The 20913-nt window shown below is 51.5% G+C and overlaps 2 protein-coding genes across 6 annotated transcripts; one reads left to right on the forward strand and one right to left on the reverse strand.

Annotated features, from left to right (window-relative positions):
• Window positions 1–11286: 11286 nt before the first annotated feature.
• RFNG (RFNG O-fucosylpeptide 3-beta-N-acetylglucosaminyltransferase) lies at window positions 11287–14871 on the reverse strand. The gene is made up of 8 exons (XM_063081347.1): window positions 14596–14871; window positions 14437–14485; window positions 13885–13987; window positions 13637–13790; window positions 13185–13273; window positions 12941–13106; window positions 12315–12400; window positions 11287–12215 (listed from the first exon to the last, which is right to left on the reverse strand). The coding sequence occupies exons 1-8, from the start codon at window positions 14854–14856 to the stop codon at window positions 12149–12151; spliced, it is 975 nt and encodes a 324-aa protein (XP_062937417.1). The 5' UTR covers window positions 14857–14871; the 3' UTR covers window positions 11287–12148.
• GPS1 (G protein pathway suppressor 1) lies at window positions 14269–20707 on the forward strand. Of its 5 annotated transcripts, none has more exons than XM_063081342.1 (14): window positions 14269–14620; window positions 16298–16390; window positions 16973–17154; window positions 17717–17881; window positions 17964–18099; window positions 18193–18270; window positions 18471–18531; window positions 19068–19153; window positions 19248–19342; window positions 19545–19650; window positions 19743–19823; window positions 19902–20039; window positions 20124–20258; window positions 20336–20707. In XM_063081342.1, the coding sequence occupies exons 2-14, from the start codon at window positions 16313–16315 to the stop codon at window positions 20408–20410; spliced, it is 1416 nt and encodes a 471-aa protein (XP_062937412.1). In that variant the 5' UTR covers window positions 14269–14620; window positions 16298–16312; the 3' UTR covers window positions 20411–20707. The 5 variants fall into 5 exon arrangements, with proteins under 5 accessions (XP_062937412.1, XP_062937410.1, XP_062937411.1 ...); XM_063081340.1 differs by lacking the exon at window positions 14269–14620 and adding an exon at window positions 15012–15075; XM_063081341.1 differs by lacking the exon at window positions 14269–14620 and adding an exon at window positions 15012–15075 and having other exon boundaries at window positions 18474–18531.
• Window positions 20708–20913: the final 206 nt, after the last annotated feature.

The raw sequence follows: 20913 nt of genomic DNA on the forward strand, positions 1-20913 counted from the left end.
AAAAGTTGGTTTTTTGAAAAGATAAATAAAATTGACAAACCATTAGCATGGCTAACAAAAAAAAAAAAAGAAGAAGAGAGAAGATTCAAATAACAAAAATTAGAAATGAAAAAGGTGATATTACAACTGATTCATCTGAAATACAATGAATCATTCAAGACTACTATAAACAACTATACGCCAACAAGTTTGAAAATCTGGAGGAAATGGATAAATTTCTGGACACACACAAGCTCCCAAAACTGAGCCATGAAGATGTAGAAAATGTGAACAGACCAATAACAATAAAGGAGATTGAAGCTGTTATCAGAAGGCTCCCAACAAAGAAAAGACCAGGACCAGACGGATTCACAGCAGAATTTTACCAAACATTCAAAGAGGAATTGACACCGATTCTTTACAAACTATTCCAAAAGATTGAAACAGATGCAAATCTCCCAAACTCATTCTATGAAGCAAACATCATCCTGATACCAAAACCAGGTAAAGATATAACCAAAAAAGAAAACTACAGGCCGATATCCTTGATGAATATAGATGCAAAAATCCTCAGTAAAATACTAGCAAATAGAATACAGCAACACATACATATAATTATTCACCACGATCAAGTGGGATTCATCCCAGGGATGCAAGGTTGGTTCAACATATGCAAATCAATAAATGTGATACACCATATTAATAAAATCAAACACAGGACCATATGATCATCTCTATAGATGCTGAAAAAGCATTTGATAAAATTCAACACTCATTCATGACAAAGACCCTCTATAAGTTAGGTATAGACGGAAAGTATCTCAACATAATCAAAGCCATATATGATAAACCCACTGCCAATATCATCCTGAATGGGGAAAAGCTGAAAGCTTTTCCTTTAAGAACAGGAACTAGACAAGGATGCCCACTCTCACCACTCCTATTCAACATAGTGTTGGAAGTACTAGCCAGAGCAATCAGAGAAGAGAAGGAAATAAAGGGCATCCAGATTGGAAAAGATGAAGTCAAACTGTCCCAGTTTGCAGATGACATGATCCTATATATCGAACAGCCTGAAGCCTCTACAAAAAAACTCTTGGAGTTGATAAATGATTTCAGCACAGTAGCAGGATACAAAATCAACACACAATAATCAGTAGCATTTCTATTCTCCAATAGTGAACAGGCAGAAAGAGAAATCAAGAAAGCCTGCCCATTTACAATAGCCACCCCAAAAAAAAAAAAAAAAAAAAAAAAACAAACTTAGGAATTGAGTTAACCAAGGATGTGAAAAATCTCTATAATGAGAACTACAAACCACTGCTGAGAGAAATTAGAGAGGATACAAGAAGATGGAAAGATATCCCATGCTCTTGGATTGGAAGAATCAACATAGTGAAAATGTCCATACTACCCAAAGTGATATACAAATTCAATGCAATCCCCATCAAAATTGCAATGACATTTTTCTCAGAAATGGGAAGAACTATCCAGACATTTATATGGAATAACAAAAGACCACGCATAGCCAAAGCAACGCTGAGCAAAAAAAAATAAAGCTGGAGGCATAACACTACCTGACTTTAAACTATACTACAAAGCTATAATAGCCAAAACAGTATGGTACTGGCATAAAAACAGACACACTGATCAATGGAATAGAATAGAGAATCCAGAAATCAACCCACACACCTACAGCCATCTGATCTTTGACAAAGACACCAAACCTATACACTGAGGAAGAGTCTGCCTCTTTAGAAAATGGTGCTGGAAGAACTGGATATCAATATGCAGGAGAATGAAACTAGACCCATACCTTTCACCATACACTAAACTCAACTCAAAATAGATTAAAGAATTAAATATACACCCTGAAACAATAAAACTTCTTAAAGAAAACATAGGAGAGACACTTCAGGAAATAGGACTGGACACAGAGTTCATGAATATGACCCCAAAAGCACAGGCAACCAAAGGAAAAATAAACAAATGGGATTATATCAAACTAAAGAGCTTCTGCACAGCAAAAGAAACAATTAACAGAGTTAAAAGACAACCAACAGAGTGGGAGAAAATATTTGCAAAATATACATCTGACAAAGGATTAATATCCAGAATATACAAGGAACTCAAACAACTTTACAAGAAAAAAACTAGCAACCCAATTAAAAAATGGGCAAAAGAGCTAAGTAGGCATTTCTCTAAGGAAGATATACAAATGGCCAACAGACATATGAAAAAATGCTCAACGTCACTCAGCATCCGGGAAATGCAAATCAAAACCGCACTGAGATACCATCTCACCCCAGTGAGGATGGCTAAAATCCAAAAGACTCTGAACGATAAATGCTGGCGAGGTTGCGGAGAAAAAGGAACTCTCATACATTGTTGGTGGGACTGCAAAATGGTGCAGCCTCTATGGAAAATGGTATGGAGGTTCCTCAAACAATTGCAGATAGATCTGCCATATGACCCAGCTATCCCACTGCTGAGAATATACCCAGAGGAATGGAAATCAGCAAGTCGAAAGTATACCTGTTCTCCAATGTTCATCGCAGCACTCTTTACAATAGCCAAGGGTTGGAACCAGCCCAAATGTCCATCATCGAATGAGTGGATATGGAAAATGTGGTACATCTACACAATGGAATACTACTCAGCTATAAAAACGAATGAAATACTGCCATTTGCAACAACATGGATGGACCTTGAGAGAATTATCTTAAGTGAAACAAGTCAGGCACAGAAAGAGAAATACCACATGTTTTCACTTATTGGTGGGAGCTAAAAATAAATAAATAAATTCACACACACACACACAAAACCGGGGGGTGGGGGAGAGAAGACATAACAACTACAATTCCTTGAAGTTGATACGACAAGCAAACAGAAAGGACATTGTTGGGTGGGAGGCGGGAGAGGGAGGAGGGAGGGGGGTTTCGGTAAAGGGCCACAATAATCAATCACATTGTATATGGACAAAATAAAACTAAGAGAAAAAAAAAAAAAGAATTTGGATCCCCATACCTGCCACCCACCAAAAAAAAAAAAAAAAAAAAAAGAAAAAGAAAAAGAAAAAAAAAATGCTCAAAGAATTTAAGGAAAATATATCAATGAGTGAACAGGTAGGAAAATTCAGCCTAGTAAGAAAAACTAAACTATGGAAAAGAAACAAATGGAAATTCTTAAATTTAAACGTACAACAACAGGGCTGGCTGGTTAGCTCAGTTGGTTACAGCATGGTGCTGATAACACCAATGTCCGGGGTTCAATCCCTGCACCGGCCAGCTGCCAAAAAAAAAAAAAAAAAAGAGCATAGTAATTAAATTTAGAAAGAAAATAGGTAGGTTTAACAGCATGTCGTAGAGAACAGAAGAGTCAGTAAACATGAAAACAGATCAATAAAAATTATTTAATCTGAAGAAAGAGAACGAAAAGATTGAAAAAACATAAACAGACCCTTGAGGACGCTCTGGGTAATATAAAATGATCTAATATACAGGAGATTAAAATCCCAGAAGATGAGTATGGGGCTGAAAAATATTTGAAGAAATAATGCCCTCATGGTGTCTTTTGATGAGCAGAAGTTATATGTCCAATTTTTGTGAATGTTACTTGAGATTATAAAAATAAAATATGTACTAAAAAAGGAAATAGCACCCCCAAATTTTCAAAATTTTATTAGAATTAGCAAGTTCTTAGAAATCCTAGAAACTCAGTGAACTCTGAGCAGTTAAGTATTAAAAAACAAAACAAAAGAAAACAAAACAATACTACATCAAGGTACATCATAGTCAACATGATTAAAACCAGATAAAAAGAAAATCTTGGAAGAGGCCAGAGGCTGGCTGCTTAGCTCACTCCATTATAGTGTGGTGTTGCAACACCAAGGTTAAGGGTTTAGACCCCCATACTGGACAGTGGCTAAAAAAAGAAAAGAAAGAAAGAAAAAAAAAAGGAATGAAGTGCTCGTATTTTCTACAAGATGGATGAACACTAATCATGTGCGCACTTCATTCCATTTGTGGCTGAATGATACGCCACCGTGTGCTCACACCACACTGTGTGTACTCACCTGTTGATGGACATCTAGGTTGTTTATTATGAATATTTTGATTACTATGAATAGTGTTGATATAAACATTTGTGTACATTTATTGTTTGAGTCCCTGTTTTAAATTCTTTTGAATATATTGTTGCTTTGCCCCCCACGGATTTGTCACCCCACTTCCTTGGGTGACAGAGCCACAGAGGATTACTCAAAGCCCATCTCTTCTGAGCAGTGAGAAGACCTGAAGAGGTTAACTTCCCCAGAACCCTCAAGTGAGAGGCATTCCTTCCTTGGGAAATTAACCCCGAATTGGCATTCTCTTCCTGCATTTATTTTCCAGACCAGGAAATTACAGGAAGAGACATAGGTGGGGTTATAGTTTAACAATATAGGCTGGTAACTCTCAGTGAAACAAGCCAGATGATATTGCATTAGACAATTAAGTGATTCACCAACAAAAGCTTGATCTAGCAAACATTCCCTTCTTACAGCAATTTCTCAGTATCTTCACATAACAATCGGTAACTAGTCTGTCCTTGAGCCAGCAACCTTGCTATGCCACAAATCTTTATCTTACACCAGAGACTTTATAGCCTGAGGAAAATTTCCAGTCCTCCGCAAGGTCAATATTTTAAACTGCAAGACTTTGGAAAACCAGGCCCTGTGAAGTACATTTGCTTTAAGAATCCTCTACAGTATATACCTAGGAGTGGGATTGCTGGGCGATACAGTAACTCTATGTTTAACATTCTGAGGAACAGCCAGACTGTTTGTTACAGCAGCTGCACCATTGACATCCACCCTGGTGTGCACGAGGGTCCTCGTCTCTCTGTGTTCTCACCAACACTTGTCCTCCTCCACTAACGTTATGATTATTATTACAGCCATCCTAGTGGATGTGAGGTGGAATCTCACTGGGGTTTTGATCTGCATCTCCCTAACGATTCATGGTGCTGAGCGTCTTTTCATGTGCTTGTTGGCCATTTGTGATCTTCTCTGGAGAAATGTCTGTTCACATCCTTTGCCTGTTTTTAAGTTGGGCTGTTTGCATGTTTGATGTTGAGTTGTGAAAATATGTATATATTCAAGCCATTAGACCCTTATCACATATATCATTTGCAAATCTTTTCTCCCATTCTGTGGGTTGTTTTTTTCACTTTCTTGATAATGTCTTTTGATGCACAAAAATTTTTAATTCTGATGAAGTCCAATTTGTGCATTTATTTATTTATTTATTTATTTATTTTGGTGGAATGGCTGGTATGGGGGTCTGAACCCTTGACCTTGGTGTTACAACACCCCACTCTAACCAGATGAGCTCATCGGCCAGCGCCGTGCATTTTTTCTTCTGATGTTTGTGTTTTTGGTGGAATATCTAAGAATCCATTGCCAAGTCTAAGCTCATGAAGAATTACTGATATGTTTTTTCTTAAGAGTCTTATTGTTTTGCTCTTAAGTTTCGGTTGTTCATCCATTCTGAGTTAATGTTTGTGTGTGCTGTGACTTTGTTCTTTTGCATGTGGGCATTGGCTGTCCCAGTCCACTTGTTGAAGTGTGTTCTTCAGCCGAGAAATGGTCATGACAATCATACTGAGTGGTGTATACATATGAGGGAACTTCAAAACCTTCACGAGAAATTCATACTGTCTTTTAATTCTACTTTTCCACAAACTTATCTGAAGTACCTCACGTGAGTTTATTTCTGAATCCTCAGTTCTGTTGCACTGGTCTATGTGTCTAACCTTATGCTGGTACTTTCTGTTTTGATTACTGCAGCATTGTAATAAGTGTTGAAATCAGGAAGTGTGAGTCCTTCAAATTTGTACTTTTTCAATACTGTTTTGGCTATTTGGGGCCCCTTGAAATTCCATACAAAATTGAAGATCAGCCCTCCCATTTCTGCAAAGACGTTCATTTGAATTCTGATAGGGGTTGCATTAAACCTGTAGACCACTTTGGATAGCATTGCCATTTTAATAATATTAAGCATTCTAATTTGTGATCACACGATTTCCTTCCATTTATTTACATATTCTTTAATTTCTCTGGGGAACATTTTTTAGTTTTGTCTGCTTGGTTCAATTTATTCCTATATACTTTATTCTATTAGACGCTAAATTGAATTGTCTTAATTTCAGTTTTGAGTTGCTCTTACTAATGTATAGAAATACAACAGATTTTTGTCTGTTGATCTTGTATTCTGCAACATTGCTGAATTCTTTTATTATCTCTAACAGTTATTTTGTGGATTATTTAGGATTTTCCTTTTGTGGGGGGCTGGCTGGTCTGGGGATCCAAACCTTGAACTTGGTGTTATGACACCATGCTCTAACCAACAGAGCCAACCAACCAGTCCACTTAGGATTTTCTAAATATAAGATGAAGTCATCTGCAAATAGAGATAATTTTACTTGTCTTTTAAATAATTTGGATACTTTTTTTTACAATTTTTTTTATTGTGGTAAAATACACATAACATAAAATTTACCATGTTAACCATCTATTAGTCTACAGTTCAATGGTGTTAAATACATTCATAATGTTGTACAACCCTCACCACCATCCATCTTCATAACTCTTTTAACCTTGCAAAACTCAAACTCTGTCCCCATTAAACACTAACCCCTCATCACCCTCTCCCAGCCCCTGGCATTCTACTTCTGTCTCTATGAATTTGACTCCTCCAGGAACCTCATACAAGTGCAATTCTACATTATCTGTCTTTTTGTGACTGGCTTATTTCACCTAGCATAATGTCCTGGAGGTTCATCCATCTTGTAGCACGTGTCAGATTCTGTTCCCTTTTCAAGGTTGAGTAACATGCCACTGCATGGATGGACCACGTTGTGTTTACCCACTTGCCTTTCAATGGACATTGGTCTGCTTCTACCTTTTGGCTATTGTGAAAAATGCTGGTATGGACATGAGTGTACAAGTAGCTCTTCAAGACCCTGATTTAGATTCTTCTGGGTATATACCAGAGATGGAATTGCTAGATCATATAGTAATTCTGTTTCTTATTTTTTGAGGAACTGCCAAACTATTTCCTATAGAAGTGGCATTTTACATTCTTACCAACAGTGCACAAGGGTTTTAGTTTCTCCACATCTCTGCCAATACTTGTTGCTTTGTTTTTTGATAGTAGCCATCCTAATGGGTGTCTCCTTATGGTTTTGATTTGCATTTCCCTCACAATTAGTGATGTTGAGCATTTTTTCATGTGCTAATTGGCCATTTGTATGTCTTCTTTGGAGAAATGTCTGTTCAAGTCCTTTGCCCATTTTTGAATCAGGCTTTTTTGTTGTTGTTGTTGTGTTTTGAGAGTTCTCTATATATTCTAGATATCAGTCTCTCATCAGATATGAAATCTGCAACTGTGTTCTCCCATTCTGTTGGTTGCCTTTCTGATAAGTCTTTCTGTGGTTGTGACAGGCTTGTACAGGGATCTGAATTCTAAACCTTGATGTTATAACGCCATGCTCTAATCAATAGAGCTAACCAGCCAGCCTGTTGATATTGACTTTTGATGCACAAAAGCTTTTGTGCATCAAAATTGACATGAGGTTTGCTTTGTCTATTTTTTTCTTTTGTTGTTTGTGCTGTTGGTGTCATATCCAAGAAATCAGTGCCAGATCAAGTGTTGTGGAGGTTTTGCCCTATGTATTTTCTCCTCAGAGTTTTATAATTTCAGTTCTTATGTTTGTCTTTGATCAATTTTTATTTCATTTTGGTATATGGTGTGAGGTAGGGATCCAACTTTATTCTTTTATGTGGGAATCCAGATTTCCCAGCACTATTTGTTGAAAAGGCTATCCTTTCCCCATTTGGTGGTCTTGGCACCCTTGTCAAAAATGATCTGACCAGGTATGTGAGAGTGATCTGGCTTCTCTAATCTCCACTGGCCCACGTGTCTGTAGCCAGAGCCATAATGTCTGTTTGCCACAGCTTGGCGATAAGTTGTGAAATCAGGAAGTGTGGGTCCTCCCCTCCCACTTTGTTATTTTTCAAGATCGCTTTAGCTATTTGGGGTCCCTCGAGATTTGATATGAGATTTTTGTATAAATTTTAGATTTCCCCATTTCTGCAGAAAAAGGTCACTAAGATTTTGATAGGGATTGGATCATCCCAAATTGATTTTTGTGTATACTATAAAGCAAGGGATCAAGGTTCATTGTTGCCATATGAATATCCAGTTTTTTCAGCACCATTTGTTGAAAAGATTTTCTTTTCCTTTATTAAATTGCTTTGGTGAATTTATTGGAAATTATGTGACAGTACACGTGTGTCTGTACCTGGGCTCCCTGCTCTGCTCATTGGTCTAGTTGCTGATTCTTACACAGGTGCCACACTGTCTCATCAATGTTGCTTTATCATGGGTCTTGACGTCAGGCTGGGGAAGTCCTTCAACTTTGTTCTTTTTCAAGGTTGATTTATATATTCTATGCCTTTAGCTTTTCCATATAAATTTTAGATCCAGCTCGTCAATTTTTTTGTAATGCTTTTTTCTGATTTTGGTACAAGGGTTATTCTAGCCTCATAACATGAGCCAGGAAGTGCCCTTTTCTCACTTATTTGCTGGAAGAGTTTGAGTAATACCAATATTCATGTTCTTCCTTCCCTGAATGTTTGGTAGAATTCGCTGCTAAAACCACCTGATCCTGGAGATTTCTTTGTGAAAATATTTTTGTAATTATGTATAAATCTTGGGCTATTCCATTTTGTATTCATCTTGACTCACTTTTTAAGTAACACCTTTATTGAGATATCATTCACATATCAAAAAGCAGACAGTTTGGGGCTGGCTGGTTAGCTCAGTTGGTTAGAGCACAGCCTTATAACCCCAAGGCCCTGGGTTCAGTTCCTAGTACCAGCCAGCCACCAAATAAAAAAAAAAAGTGGACAATTTTATTTTTTATCTACTTTTTGGTGGCTAGCTGGTACAGGGATCCGAACACTTGACCTTTAAGTTGTACACTTCAGTGGTTTCTGTTATACTCACAGAGTTGAACAACCATTGAATACTGAATTAGCTAATACTGAACCACTGCTCCCAGGGGACACACGCACACACACATACACAGAGAAACATCTTACACGGGTGACAATCAACTCATTCTAGTAGATTCTATTTTCTTTATTTTACAAAAGAGAAAATAGGTTCAGAAGTGCTTAAGTAGCTTGCCTGAGGCCGCCCCACCAATAGGTCTAGTTGGGACTCCAGTCCGTCTGCCCAGCCAGAGCACGGCTCTTGCTTGGCCCTACACTGCCCCCTGCCGTCCCCATCCCGCTGCCTCTGCGGGAGCACAGTGCCGCCTTGTCCTCTCTCAGCAAATCTCTCCCCACTCTGTGCTTCGGATGTCACTCCACCAGCGCTGCAGGGAGCCTGGCAGGCAATCACACCAAGGTCTACTGATGCCTGGTATATCCTCGCCCAGAAAACGGGAGGTCCAAGTGCACACAACTAAATTTTTAACTTTGGTTAATAACATTTTAATATTTTCTGATTATATTCATCTACTATATGTCCATTATAGGTAATTTGTAAAAACAAGAAAGTGGAAAAAAACAAAAAAACTTTTACTGATTTTCTCATTTTTCAGAGACAACTATTGATAAACCTTTTGGTGTACCTCCTTTCAGACTTTGCTGTCTGTGGAACCAGGGGACAGTTGCCCTGGTAGGAGCCCCATGGTGCCAGCTGGACCCACCCCACCCCACCCACTTGGCCCCATCCGACCCTCCCCTGGGTGCTCCGTGAATGAAAGAGGCAGGATGACAGGAGGGGGAGGGTCTGGGGTGTCAGCTAGTATTGGGGTCTCAGAGGCCACCAAACAGTCTGTATCTGGGAATGTGTGAGGAGGTGGCCATTGAGCATGGACACTTTCTCATAACCTGCCACAAATCCCCTCCCCACCTGACCTGGGCCGATGGCTACACTGCTGCCTTGGGGGCATTACAGAGCCCTCCTGGAGACCCCTGCTGGTTGCTCCCACCATGGCGGCTCCCTGGTGCCCATCTGCCCATCTCTGGGCTCCACTCCTGCTCCCGCAGTGCAGCCCCACCCCGGACTTTCCCCCCTGGGGCAGAGGCAGCCCAGACGCAGTGCTGCATTCCCACGGCCCGCAAGCTGAACTCACTTTATGGAAAGCTTCTGGCCATAAAGAAGATCCACGAAACCACTCTCATGCTTTGGATAATAACCCACTCATAGGAATCCACCCCCAGACACCCTTTCCAATGGTGTAAACACGTTCTCATTTCCTGCAACCTAAGGACATTATGTTCCCGGGCGGAGCTTGAGCAAGGGGACAGACACAGTCCAGGCTCAGGAAGGAGGGAAATCCTAAGGCCTGAAACCCCACATCTGGCATGAACTGAACAAACCACATGACCCTCCGCGAGGGCCAAGGCATCTCGGTCATGATACAGATGGTGACACATCTCGGCAGACACAGACACAGTGACAGGGCAGCGCTGGTGACATCTGCTCTCATGGAACTTGATGGCCACTGAACAAACTCTATCTCTGTCGCTGAAACGAAGATTCAGCCTTGCGGAAGTTCACCAGCCCTCACGCTTGCTCTAGGCCCCAGGACTCCTCTTTCAGCCACAGCCTGCAGTGCACAAAGCTGGGGCTCTCCCTGAGCTGTGGCAGCTCCAGGCCCCCAAAACCCATAGTGCCTGACCTGAGTGTCCCTGGGGTGCGTCTTACTCCTGGCTGTGCACAAATCACAGAAGCCAGCCCTCACGACCTCCAACCTGGGTATGAGTGTACTGCCCCCTGCCCCTAGAGACACCTGCACACACCCATGCACATGCATACATGCCATACATGCCTGCAGATGTGTACACGTCTACACAGCCACATACACACATACACAACCGCGCACACACACGTATGCTTGCGTACCCATCATAGCTACGTATACAGTAACCATGCACACACGTGTACACACCCATGCACACAGCCATGGACACACACAACTAGCTGCGCCACAGCATGCTAAGGAAGCAAGCACAGTACTCAGCACTTTCGGGAAAACATTTGGGACAGGAAACCCTGCCCCGCCAGCCCTTGCCACATGCTTTGGCTCACAGAGAAGTCTGGCAGGTCTAAGGCTCGGTGGGCCTGGCTGCAAATAATATAGACCCGCCTGGGATACAGACTGTCTCTGGGTGGATCCTGTCAGGAGAAGAGCAGGATGCTGTGTGGGTCTGTGAGAGTTGAGCTCACATGGTAGATCAGGACACAAGCGAAACACAGAAACTGAGAAGTCTTTACTGGCTGACTGCGATAGCACAGCAAGGGGCAGAGAGAAGGGGTCGGCTCCCCCATTCCGTTCCCCACATGGAAGGCATCAGTCAGGGCCGGGTGGGGCCCAGAGGGTGGTCTCAGTCCTGCGGAGGGCCCAAACAAAAAGCTCCTGCTGTTTTATGGAGCTGGTGGAGGGGGAAGCGAGGCTCAGAGTGGAAAGTCTTGAACACTGAGTCAAGGTGGAGAAGTGTTTTCAAGGCCCCCAGTTTGGAGGCCTCCTATGGAAGCGCCTGGTCTAGGGACACAGCTGTGCCCGGAGCACCCAGCTTGACTGCGGTGGGGAGGGTGGCGCTCCCCAGGATACCTGCTGGGCAAAGCCCTTGCAATAGCCCCCAGTTGGGCCTGAAAGATCACAGGCAGAACCCAGGCCTGCCCAGCACCTCGTCTCCAGCATGGTAAGGAGGGCGGCTCCCTCTCGGGTATGCAGACGTGAGGGTCGAGACCTCTTCTTGTGGAGCAACCTTCTGGGGCCCGGCTTGGAGAAAGGGCGTCAAGGGCCCCTCTGTAGCACCAGCCCTTCCTGTCTTCCCTGGAGTGATCCAAAATTCAGAGCCTGGCCGTCCTCGCTATCTCTAAACATCTGGTCGTCCAGGCCCACCAAGAGGCTGTTCCGGGGGCCTGCAGGCCAGCTGAGTATCTGCCAGGTACCCGCATCTCACCGGAGGTGGTGGTGATGGTAGCGGTGGCCTTAGTGGCCTGAGGGAGCCACATAAGGCCAGCATTGACACTGCTCCCCGCCCCTGGGGCAGGTGCAGAGCCAGAGCCTGCCCCAGGTCACAGGCCGTGTTCACCAAGAGGTGAGATCATCCCCGTTTCTGCACAGGACACCAGTCCGTGTCGGGGTAGAGAAGGCAATGGACAGACTTAAACCTGGAAAAGGAGGAAGCCTGGGTCAGTGTTGCGGGTGGGGCAGGCTGGCACCGGAGCTCCTGTGGGGCTGACAGCCCACCCCCACTGCTGCCCACTCACCGCGTGGGGTCCTGCTGCAGGCTGAAGCCTCCAGCCACGTTCACCACATTACGTGGGTTCTCAGGACCCCCATAGCTCAAGGTGACCTGCAAGGGGGAGGGGGAGGGAGGACAGAAGGTGGGGGCCGCTGTCCCTCAGGGCCAGCTCTTCCTCCGTACCCTCTTCCTGCCTCAGGAGTCTCCCTGCTAGAGGGGCCCTGCACCCACCCGCCTCCCCCTTGTGCTCTGGGCCAGGTTCGGGGAACAGCACTGAAAGATGACGCGAGTCAAGACGCAGCAGGACAACTTGGGAGGGGCCTGTGGGGCCGGGCAAGGAGTCTGGAACCTCCCTGGGACCTGCTCCATGACTCTCACCACCGCCCAGCTGCCTCTGAGTCCCTGAGCCTTGGGAAGACCCGAGATCTGCCCTTTACAATGAACCCCTCCCACCCCCCCACCCCAGTGAGACTTGGTGTCACCACCTGCACTTAAGGACCTGTGTCCATCAGGCAAAAGGATCTTTCAAGGTCCACCCCAGCCATGTGCAAATCCCAACCCGGAGCCCCCCCCCACCCCCATGCCCTCACTCAGCTGGGAGACCACCCTGGAGGAGTGTGGATGAGGCAAGACCCGGGGGCTGCCGTGTACCTGTTGGAGCACCGTGTCGGGTGGCAGTCTCTGCAGGTTCTCCAGGTGGGAGTGGAAGAGGGAGCTGTGCAGCAGGCGGGCACCCAACAGCCCCTCCACGATGTAGCCCACTGTGCAGTCATCGGGCAGCCGCACCCTCTCAGCTGTGCTCATGAAGCTGCCTAGGCTACAGGGGCAGGTGGTCAGTGCCTCTTCTGCCCCCAGCCCCCTGGCCTCCCAGCCTGGGCAGCTGGGCACCACTCACCTGGCCCACGGGCTCATCTTGAGGGCAAGGCCTCTGCTGAGGCAGAACCCAGCCCCCCCGGTAGCAAACCAGAATTTGACTCTGGTCACCTGGAGACAGGAGAGTCCCAATCAGGGCTTCCCGGGATAGGGCTCCTCACCTGACTGTTCATCCGACTCCCTGACAGTCATCCTTAATCTGCCCCTTAGGAGATCCCGCCCAGGCAACAGAGACTTCCCAGGGCACCAGGGGCCGGGGCACCTGGCAAGCCAGTCGCCTGTGGCCTCCAGACCCCTCCTGGCTTGCCCAATTCCACGCACGTCTTGCTTGCTCCTGAACCACCACATCCGAGCTGCCTGGGTGGGTCAGTGCAGTGCATGCCTCAAGTTCCATGCCTTTTCCTGCCCGCTTTCCAAGCTCCCAGCGGCGCCTCCCAGGCCTGGCGTCAGGGCAGAGGTCTACCCTGTACTCACAGTTCCGCCTCCCTGGACCCTCTCGGTGGCCTCGATGGGGTGGTCCAGGCTAGGCCGCCCCAAGTAGATGTCTTGGCTGGGTGAAAAGGCAGACAGTAGATGCAGCAGACTTTCGGGATTCACGTAATTGTCATCATCCACGTGGCAGAACCACCTGCAGAAGAAGAGAATGCTGTGCACAGGGCATGGGATGCTGGAGGGAGGCCCCGCCCCAGCTCTCCCTGGGCTCTCCAAAGGGACAGCGTTACTTGCGCCCAGATTCGATGAACTTGTCATACTCCACTGACATCTTGCAGCAGAGCGCCTGGCGGGTGCGCACGGCCGAGCAGTTGGTGTTAATGACACGGTCACCTGCGGGTTGGGGATAAGTGAGGGTCCACACCCAGCCTGCCCGCTGAGGTCCAGGGCAGACCGTGGCTGTCTTGCGGGCCTGGCCACCCTGCAGGGGTCTGAGCGCAGCCCCAGCTCGGCCCTCACTCGGGGGACCCTGCTGCTGACCTCCGAGGTTGAAGCAGGGATGACGACTTGGAAGCCCAAGAGTGGAAACAGACCGGACACGCAGGGCCCTGACCAGCCCGTTCCCTGCTGGAGCTTCTTCAGGGGACGTGGCGCTGGCCTCAGGCCCTGGGAGGCCGGCCCGTGGCGGGGTCGGGACGCAGCGCGGGCCGGCCGGGTGGGTGTCCCGGCCCTGCCTCCACGAGCTGCGAGGCCCCGGGCCTCGGCCCCCGGATCCCAGGCGGCGGGGAGCAGTCGAGGCCTGGGGCCACAGCGGGGACCGAGCGGGGCTGGGGGACGCTCACCTCCCTGGAGCTGCAACTCAGGGTCGTCCCCGTCTGTGAAGATGAACGTCTAGGGAAGAGGCGGCCGTGAGGCGTCAGGAAGCGTCCCGGGGACCCCTCAGGGCGGCCCCAGCCGGCACCTCCCGCCCCCGCCGGCCGCGCTGCGGGGTCCGGGCCCACCTGCCGGCGGGCGCGGGAGATCCAGGTGCGCAGCAGCAGCCGCAGGCGCGGCCCGTGGTTCTTCCGCGTGGTCTTGACGGCGATGAAGACGTCGTCTGGCCGCAGGCGGGGGGCAGCGGCCGGCCGGGCGGGGGGCGGCGGCGCGGCGGCGGGGGGCGGTGCGGGGCCGCGGGGCAGCGGCAGCGGCAGCAGCAGCAGCGCGGCCAGAGCGGCGGCCAGCGCGAGGCAGCCCCGGCACAGCGCCCCCCGCGCGCGGCTCATGCGGGCGCCGCGACCCCCGGCGCAACGGGCGCAGCGGGCCTGGCCGGACCGTGGGCGGGCGCGGCCCCTTTAAGAGCAGCGGCGGCCCCTTTAAGAGCAGAGGCCACCCCGCCCTGCCCCGCGACCCGGAAGCGGCGGCGCGCTGCCCCGGAAGTGGATAGCGCGCCGCGGCGGGGTGGCCGGACGATGCCGCTGCCCGTTCAGGTGTTCAACTTGCAGGTAACGAGCTGCGGGCCGCGCCGGCTCCCGCGCCCACCGCCGCCGGGGCCGGGCCGAGGTCGAGCCGGCAGTTCGGGCTGGGGGTCCCCGCGGGCAGCGCGCGTCGGGCCGCGGAGGCCGCTCGGGCGCGAAGCCCGGCCTGGGCGCGCCGCTGCCGCCGCCGGCTGCCGCCGCGGGGCCAGGGTGGCCGGGGTGGCCGCCGTCGCCCTCAGGTCCGCGCCCCCCGCCGTTCCAGCACAGGCAGCCGGCCGTGCCGCGCTAACGCTCTTTCTCCCTCGGCAGCCAGCCAGCTCTGTGTCAGGGTCGGGGGGTGCAGAGAGTCAGCACAGGATGAGGGGTGGCCCGGCCCCCAGCGCGGCCGCCTCGTCAGTGACAGATCTGGGCCGCGCGCCTCGCGGCGGTAGGGCAGACCTCGTCCTGCCGGGCACGGCCGGGGACTCCATCCTGAGCGCCAGTCTTTCGGCCTGTTCGCCGCTGTACGAGGTACCTTCCGGCTCAGGGTCCTCTGCTCGCCCGCGACGACAGGAACCCAGCGCCCGGCGCGAGAGGGAGGTGCTCCCGCCGGCCCGGAGCCCGGACGGAGCCGCGCTTTTTGCGCCTAAGCGAAGGAGAGCGGAGGCCGGTCCCGCTCCTGCCGGGCGGGCGGGCCTTGTGCAGCTCGCTTTGTCGAGGTGGTGGGGTCCTGGCCCCTCTGTGCCTCCCAGCGGGGGGCCGCGGGACTCCCCGAGATGACTCCTGTCCCCTTCTCTCACCCCGAGGCGTGACTCTCACCCCAGTCTTGCTGCTCAGTGCAGGCTGCAAGGGCTGGTCCTCCTGCCTCCTGGGGTTAAGGTGGTGTCCATTTCTTCTCTGTGGCTTGGAGGAAACTGCCTCAGGACGGGGCTGGGAACGTGTGGGGGCCCTCGGGGGTCTCTGTTAATTGGTCCTCCCTGTGTCTGCCTTCCGGCCCCAGAGATGGGCGGTTACAGTCGGGTGAGGGTGTCTGCTCTTGAGCCGCTAGAGTCTCGCCAGGAGCCCCCTTCCTGAGTGGCGGCACCAGAGCCTGGGTGAGAGTGGGGAGGGGCTGGGGAGGACACAGTTGGGGGCAGCACCAGCGGGAATGTAGTCCGATTGTGCCTTGGAAGATCTCAGGCAGAGCTGACGAAGGAGGACAGTGAGGGTCTCTTGCCCTCCTTGGGCAGTTCATGGCTCAAGGTGCCATGGTGCCTCGCCCATGTTGCAGGGGGCCGTGGAGCCCATGCAGATTGACGTGGACCCCCAGGAGGACCCACAGAATGCACCCGATGTCAACTACGTGGTGGAGAACCCCACCCTGGTATGGAGCCCAGTAGCGGGGGACCTTGGGGGGTCCAGGCCAGACTCTCCACTGCGGCCCACACAGGAGATAGACTGATCCTTCTCAGCAGTCTCCGTGCTTGCGTCTTTCTCTGACCCAGAAATCCTCAGGGCTTTTAACTGATTACTTATGTTGGGTCTTATGTTCAGCTGGAGACCCTGCACCCACGTGGAGGAGCCCTGCCTGTTGAGTCTCACAGCGAGGGTGGGTCTTTTTAGGGGTTCACCTGTTAAATGCTGTCTTCTTCCTGCTCAGCCCAGTGACCAGCACTCAGTAGTGCGTCCCCAGCCCTCACACTGTTCACTGTGGGGCTCTGCTCTGGAGGCTGCCCCAAGCCCACCCCAGTGGTCTCTCCTTAGCATGTGGGACAGCGTTGGGTCTCACACCCCCATGCCCAGATACCGAGTTCCCGGCATGGGCTCAGGGCCTCCTGGCATGGGCAAAGCATTCTGGCTGGGACAGGCCCCTGCTCCTCACTCATGGCCAGGGCTGGGACTGTGGGGTCCTGCCTTGCACACCTTGCCTGACCTTCTTGTCTCCCCCCCGCATTCCCACCTCCAGGATCTGGAGCAGTATGCAGCCAGCTACAGCGGCCTCATGCGCATCGAGCGGCTGCAGTTCATTGCTGATCATTGCCCCCCACTGCGGGTGGAGGCCCTGAAGATGGCGCTCTCCTTTGTGCAGAGAACCTTTAATGTGGACATGTACGAGGAGATCCACCGGAAGCTTTCAGAGGCCACCAGGTGAGGCCAGGAGCTTGATAAGAGGAGGTAGAGGCCGTGCTGGGAGAAGGCACGCGGGGCTGAATGTGGTGTGTCCCCTCGGGGCCCCCTCCTCTGGTCTGGCACTGCCACTACATGGTGAGGTTGCCATGCAAGAAGTGCAGGGAACACAATTCTGTGTTGACAAGTCGCAACGGGTGGTATATGGCAACAACACCTGAGCTCTTCTCTCCCTGGCTAGGGGAACGAACGTCCCCTGCATGTCTCCAGGCTTCCCCTGCATGTCTTCCTGCACGTGTCCACGTTCAGTTGTTCTGACTAGGGAGGAGCTGGTGGAGATGAGACTTGTTCCTCTCCTCACAGGCTGCACTGGGCAGCCTCTCCCCCGTTGGGCTTGCCCACTGTTGTGGGCTCCCACAGTCAGCAGTCATCTCTGCCCTGTTGCAGACTGGGTCCCTCAAGGTGGGAGTTGGGAACCTGCCTGCAGATCCGTCTCTGAGGTCCAATCTGTGGCTGGCGACTCCCTTTCCCACCTCTCTGGCCCCGTGACCGTCACCATACTGATGGCCAGGTCCTCCCCCAGGGAGCTGCAGAATGCACCTGATGCTATCCCTGAGAGCGGTGTGGAACCGCCACCCCTGGACACGGCCTGGGTGGAGGCCACTCGGAAGAAGGCCCTACTGAAGCTGGAGAAGCTGGACACAGACCTGAAGAACTACAAGGGCAACTCCATCAAGGAGAGCATCAGGTGCCGCCCGCCCGGGGCAGGGGAGGAGGGTGGCTGGGCCTAGATGGCCTCGAGTGGCGTCCACTCACGGCCAGACTCACAGGCGCGGCCATGATGACCTGGGTGACCACTACCTCGACTGTGGGGACCTTAGCAACGCCCTCAAGTGTTATTCCCGGGCCCGAGACTACTGCACCAGCGCCAAGCACGTCATCAACATGTGCCTGAACGTCATCAAGGTGAGCCCTGTGGTGGGCATGGGGGTGCCGGGACAGCCCTGGGCCAAGAAGTGGCACCCAGGCTTAGTCTGGCTCTGTCCACTCATCCCCCAGGTCAGCGTCTACTTGCAGAATTGGTCTCACGTGCTGAGCTACGTCAGCAAGGCCGAGTCTACTCCTGAGATAGCCGAGGTATGGCCCACCTCCTCTGAGACTCTGCCCAGGAGCCCTGACCACTGCTGGCCCCTCTGACGCCCCCCCATCCCCACCTTCTCCTCTGAGTCTGCCTTTGTTCCCTCAGGCTGGGGACCAGGGACTGGGTGTTGAGCTCCAGGGAACGGTAAGGTCATGGGAGGCCTTGGTATCTCATATGCGTGGCCTTTCCTCCGCAGCAGCGTGGGGAGCGGGACAGCCAGACGCAGGCCATCCTCACCAAGCTCAAGTGTGCTGCAGGTGAGGGTCTGGGTGCCTGGGCAGGGCTCACCAGCCAACCCCCCATGCGCCCCTTATTGTTCTTACAATCCAGGGAAGTAGGACCATCCCTGCATCAGGGTTAGGGAAAGGGACCCTGGCAGGCTGCAGGGCATTGCTGGGTAAATGTGCCCCAAATCCATGGTTGTGGGAAATGCCTGCTCAAGTCTACCATGGGAGGACCAGCATGTGACCCGTGGTCAGCACAGGTGTCAATTTCCAACACAGTGCCCTCACAGCCTGTGCCCCACTAGTCAAGTGTGTGGCCTGGCACAGGTCATTGGCTTCTCTGAGGCTGGGTGTCCTTTGCAATCATGATATCCACTGTTTAAGGCTTCCCTGGTACCTAACTTCAGGGAGCATGCTCAGGGTTCATGGGGCCTGATGGCTAGAGTCTGTCCCTGCTGCTGAGGCACAAGAGGCCAGGGGGCCCGCTGATGGTCATGTCCTGCCTGGCCTCAGAGGCTCTGCGGTCTCCTCCAGGCAGCCGGGCTTCATCCTGTCCTCTGTCCTCACAGGCTTGGCTGAGCTGGCCGCCCGCAAGTACAAGCAGGCTGCCAAGTGCTTCCTGTTGGCTTCCTTTGATCACTGCGACTTCCCAGAGGTGAGGGGACTGCCTGGGCAGGTGGGAGGCCTGTCTTTGTTGGGGACCTCCAGAGATCCCAGGTCTCTGGAGCCCCTTCCTTTTTGCCCTTCAGCTGCTTTCCCCCAGCAACGTGGCTGTCTATGGTGGCTTGTGTGCCCTGGCCACCTTTGACCGGCAGGAGCTGCAGCGCAATGTCATCTCCAGCAGGTGGGTACGGGGTGGGGGTGCTGGCCCTGTAGTCCCAAGGGGCAGCCCCTCCATCCCTCTTTCTGGGCCTTTTCTCTGGCCCCGCTTGTCCCTATATCCCCTTGCTCTGCTCACCCAGGTGTGTGCCAGACACTGGTGTTCCGCTGGCACCTTTGGGGCAGGGGCAGGAGGGGGTGGGCTCTGAGCAGTCTGGCATCTGCAGCTCCTTCAAGTTGTTCTTGGAGCTGGAACCACAAATTCGAGACATCATTTTCAAGTTCTATGAGTCCAAGTATGCCTCATGCCTGAAGATGCTGGACGAGATGAAGGTGAGGGGCTTGGCCTGGGGGTGGGCTGGTCCCCTGCTTCTAGCAGGAACCAGGGCCACAGCGGCCAGCCCCTGACCAGCCCTCCTCTGTAGGATAACCTGCTCCTGGACATGTACCTGGCCCCCCACGTCAGGACTTTGTATGCCCAGATCCGCAACCGCGCCCTTATCCAGGTAGCGCAGGGATAGGCCGGGCAGGGCACTGCAGACATGTGTGGCCACTGCAGGGCTGACGGCTCCTCTGCTTTGCAGTACTTCAGTCCCTATGTGTCTGCTGACATGCACAAGATGGCCATGGCCTTCAACACCACGGTGGCAGCTCTGGAAGATGAGCTGACGCAGCTCATCCTGGAGGGGCTCATCAATGCCCGCATCGACTCGCACAGCAAGGTGGCTGGGGGCTGCAGGGCAGGTGGGAACAGCTGGTGGGCCCGGGTGGTCCCACTGGGCCCTGCTGAGCCTGTGCCTGCACAGGTCCTGTACGCCCGGGATGTGGACCAGCGCAGCACCACCTTTGAGAAGTCCCTGCTGATGGGCAAGGAGTTCCAGCGCCGCGCCAAGGCCATGATCCTGAGGGCGGCTGTGCTGCGCAACCAGATCCACGTCAAGGTGAGTGACCTGGGGGGGTGCCAGGGGTGGGCCTGCACCTCGGAGCCCCCAGGCTGAGCCACCTGTCTCCATCGCAGTCCCCTCCCAGAGAAGGAAGCCAGGGGGAGCTGACTCCTGCCAACAGCCAGTCCCGGATGAGCACCAACATGTGAGAGGCGGCCTCCCGGCTCCAGAACGGTCTGTACACCCCTTCCTCATCCCTGTGGACTTGGCTCCTGGCCCTGCCTGCTTACCTTCAGAGAGGAGGCTGAGTACTGTCTGCAGCTATCTGAGGGCCTGGCCAGGGATGCCAGCCCCTCCACCCGTCTGGAAGGAGGGCCTGCAGGGCTCGACCCCTCAGGTTTCTGTCCCCAGGAGTGGATTGCGCAGCATCTCCCAAACCCTCCCCCATGTGTCGTGTGGGCTGCAGGCGAGGTGGTGACGTCCCACTGCATTAAAAGCAGACTGCAGTTGTGTTTGGCTCTGTGCCTTCCTGCTGCCAGAGGCTCTGGCCCTGCTGGGCCGCCTGGGTTTCTGAGGGGCAGGGCCTGGTCCATGCTTCAGGTCTCTCCTATACTTCAGGAAGCCCCCTGGAGGCTCTGGCTTGGCCATGGGGGTGGGCAGGGAGGGGACCTAAACCCCCAGCTTCCCTTTGTAGACACCTCAGCTGCCTTCA

The sequence above is a fragment of the Cynocephalus volans genome, chromosome 16, assembly GCF_027409185.1.
Source record: "Cynocephalus volans isolate mCynVol1 chromosome 16, mCynVol1.pri, whole genome shotgun sequence".
NCBI lineage: Eukaryota > Metazoa > Chordata > Mammalia > Dermoptera > Cynocephalidae > Cynocephalus > Cynocephalus volans.

Excerpts from the sequence above, each read along its gene's own strand:
- RFNG (XM_063081347.1), bottom strand. The coding sequence starts at position 14,856 with ATGAGCCGCGCGCGGGGGGCGCTGTGCCGGGGCTGCCTCGCGCTGGCC. Across the intron at positions 13,988-14,436 it reads TGAGTTGCAGCTCCAGGGAG|GTGACCGTGTCATTAACACC; the intron begins GTGAGCGTCCCC and ends CCCAACCCGCAG. Across the intron at positions 12,216-12,314 it reads CTGCAGCAGGACCCCACGCG|GTTTAAGTCTGTCCATTGCC; the intron begins GTGAGTGGGCAG and ends CTCCTTTTCCAG.
- GPS1 (XM_063081343.1), top strand. The coding sequence starts at position 15,406 with ATGAGGGGTGGCCCGGCCCCCAGCGCGGCCGCCTCGTCAGTGACAGAT. Across the intron at positions 17,155-17,716 it reads AAGCTTTCAGAGGCCACCAG|GGAGCTGCAGAATGCACCTG; the intron begins GTGAGGCCAGGA and ends GTCCTCCCCCAG. Across the intron at positions 19,343-19,544 it reads CGCAATGTCATCTCCAGCAG|CTCCTTCAAGTTGTTCTTGG; the intron begins GTGGGTACGGGG and ends TGGCATCTGCAG.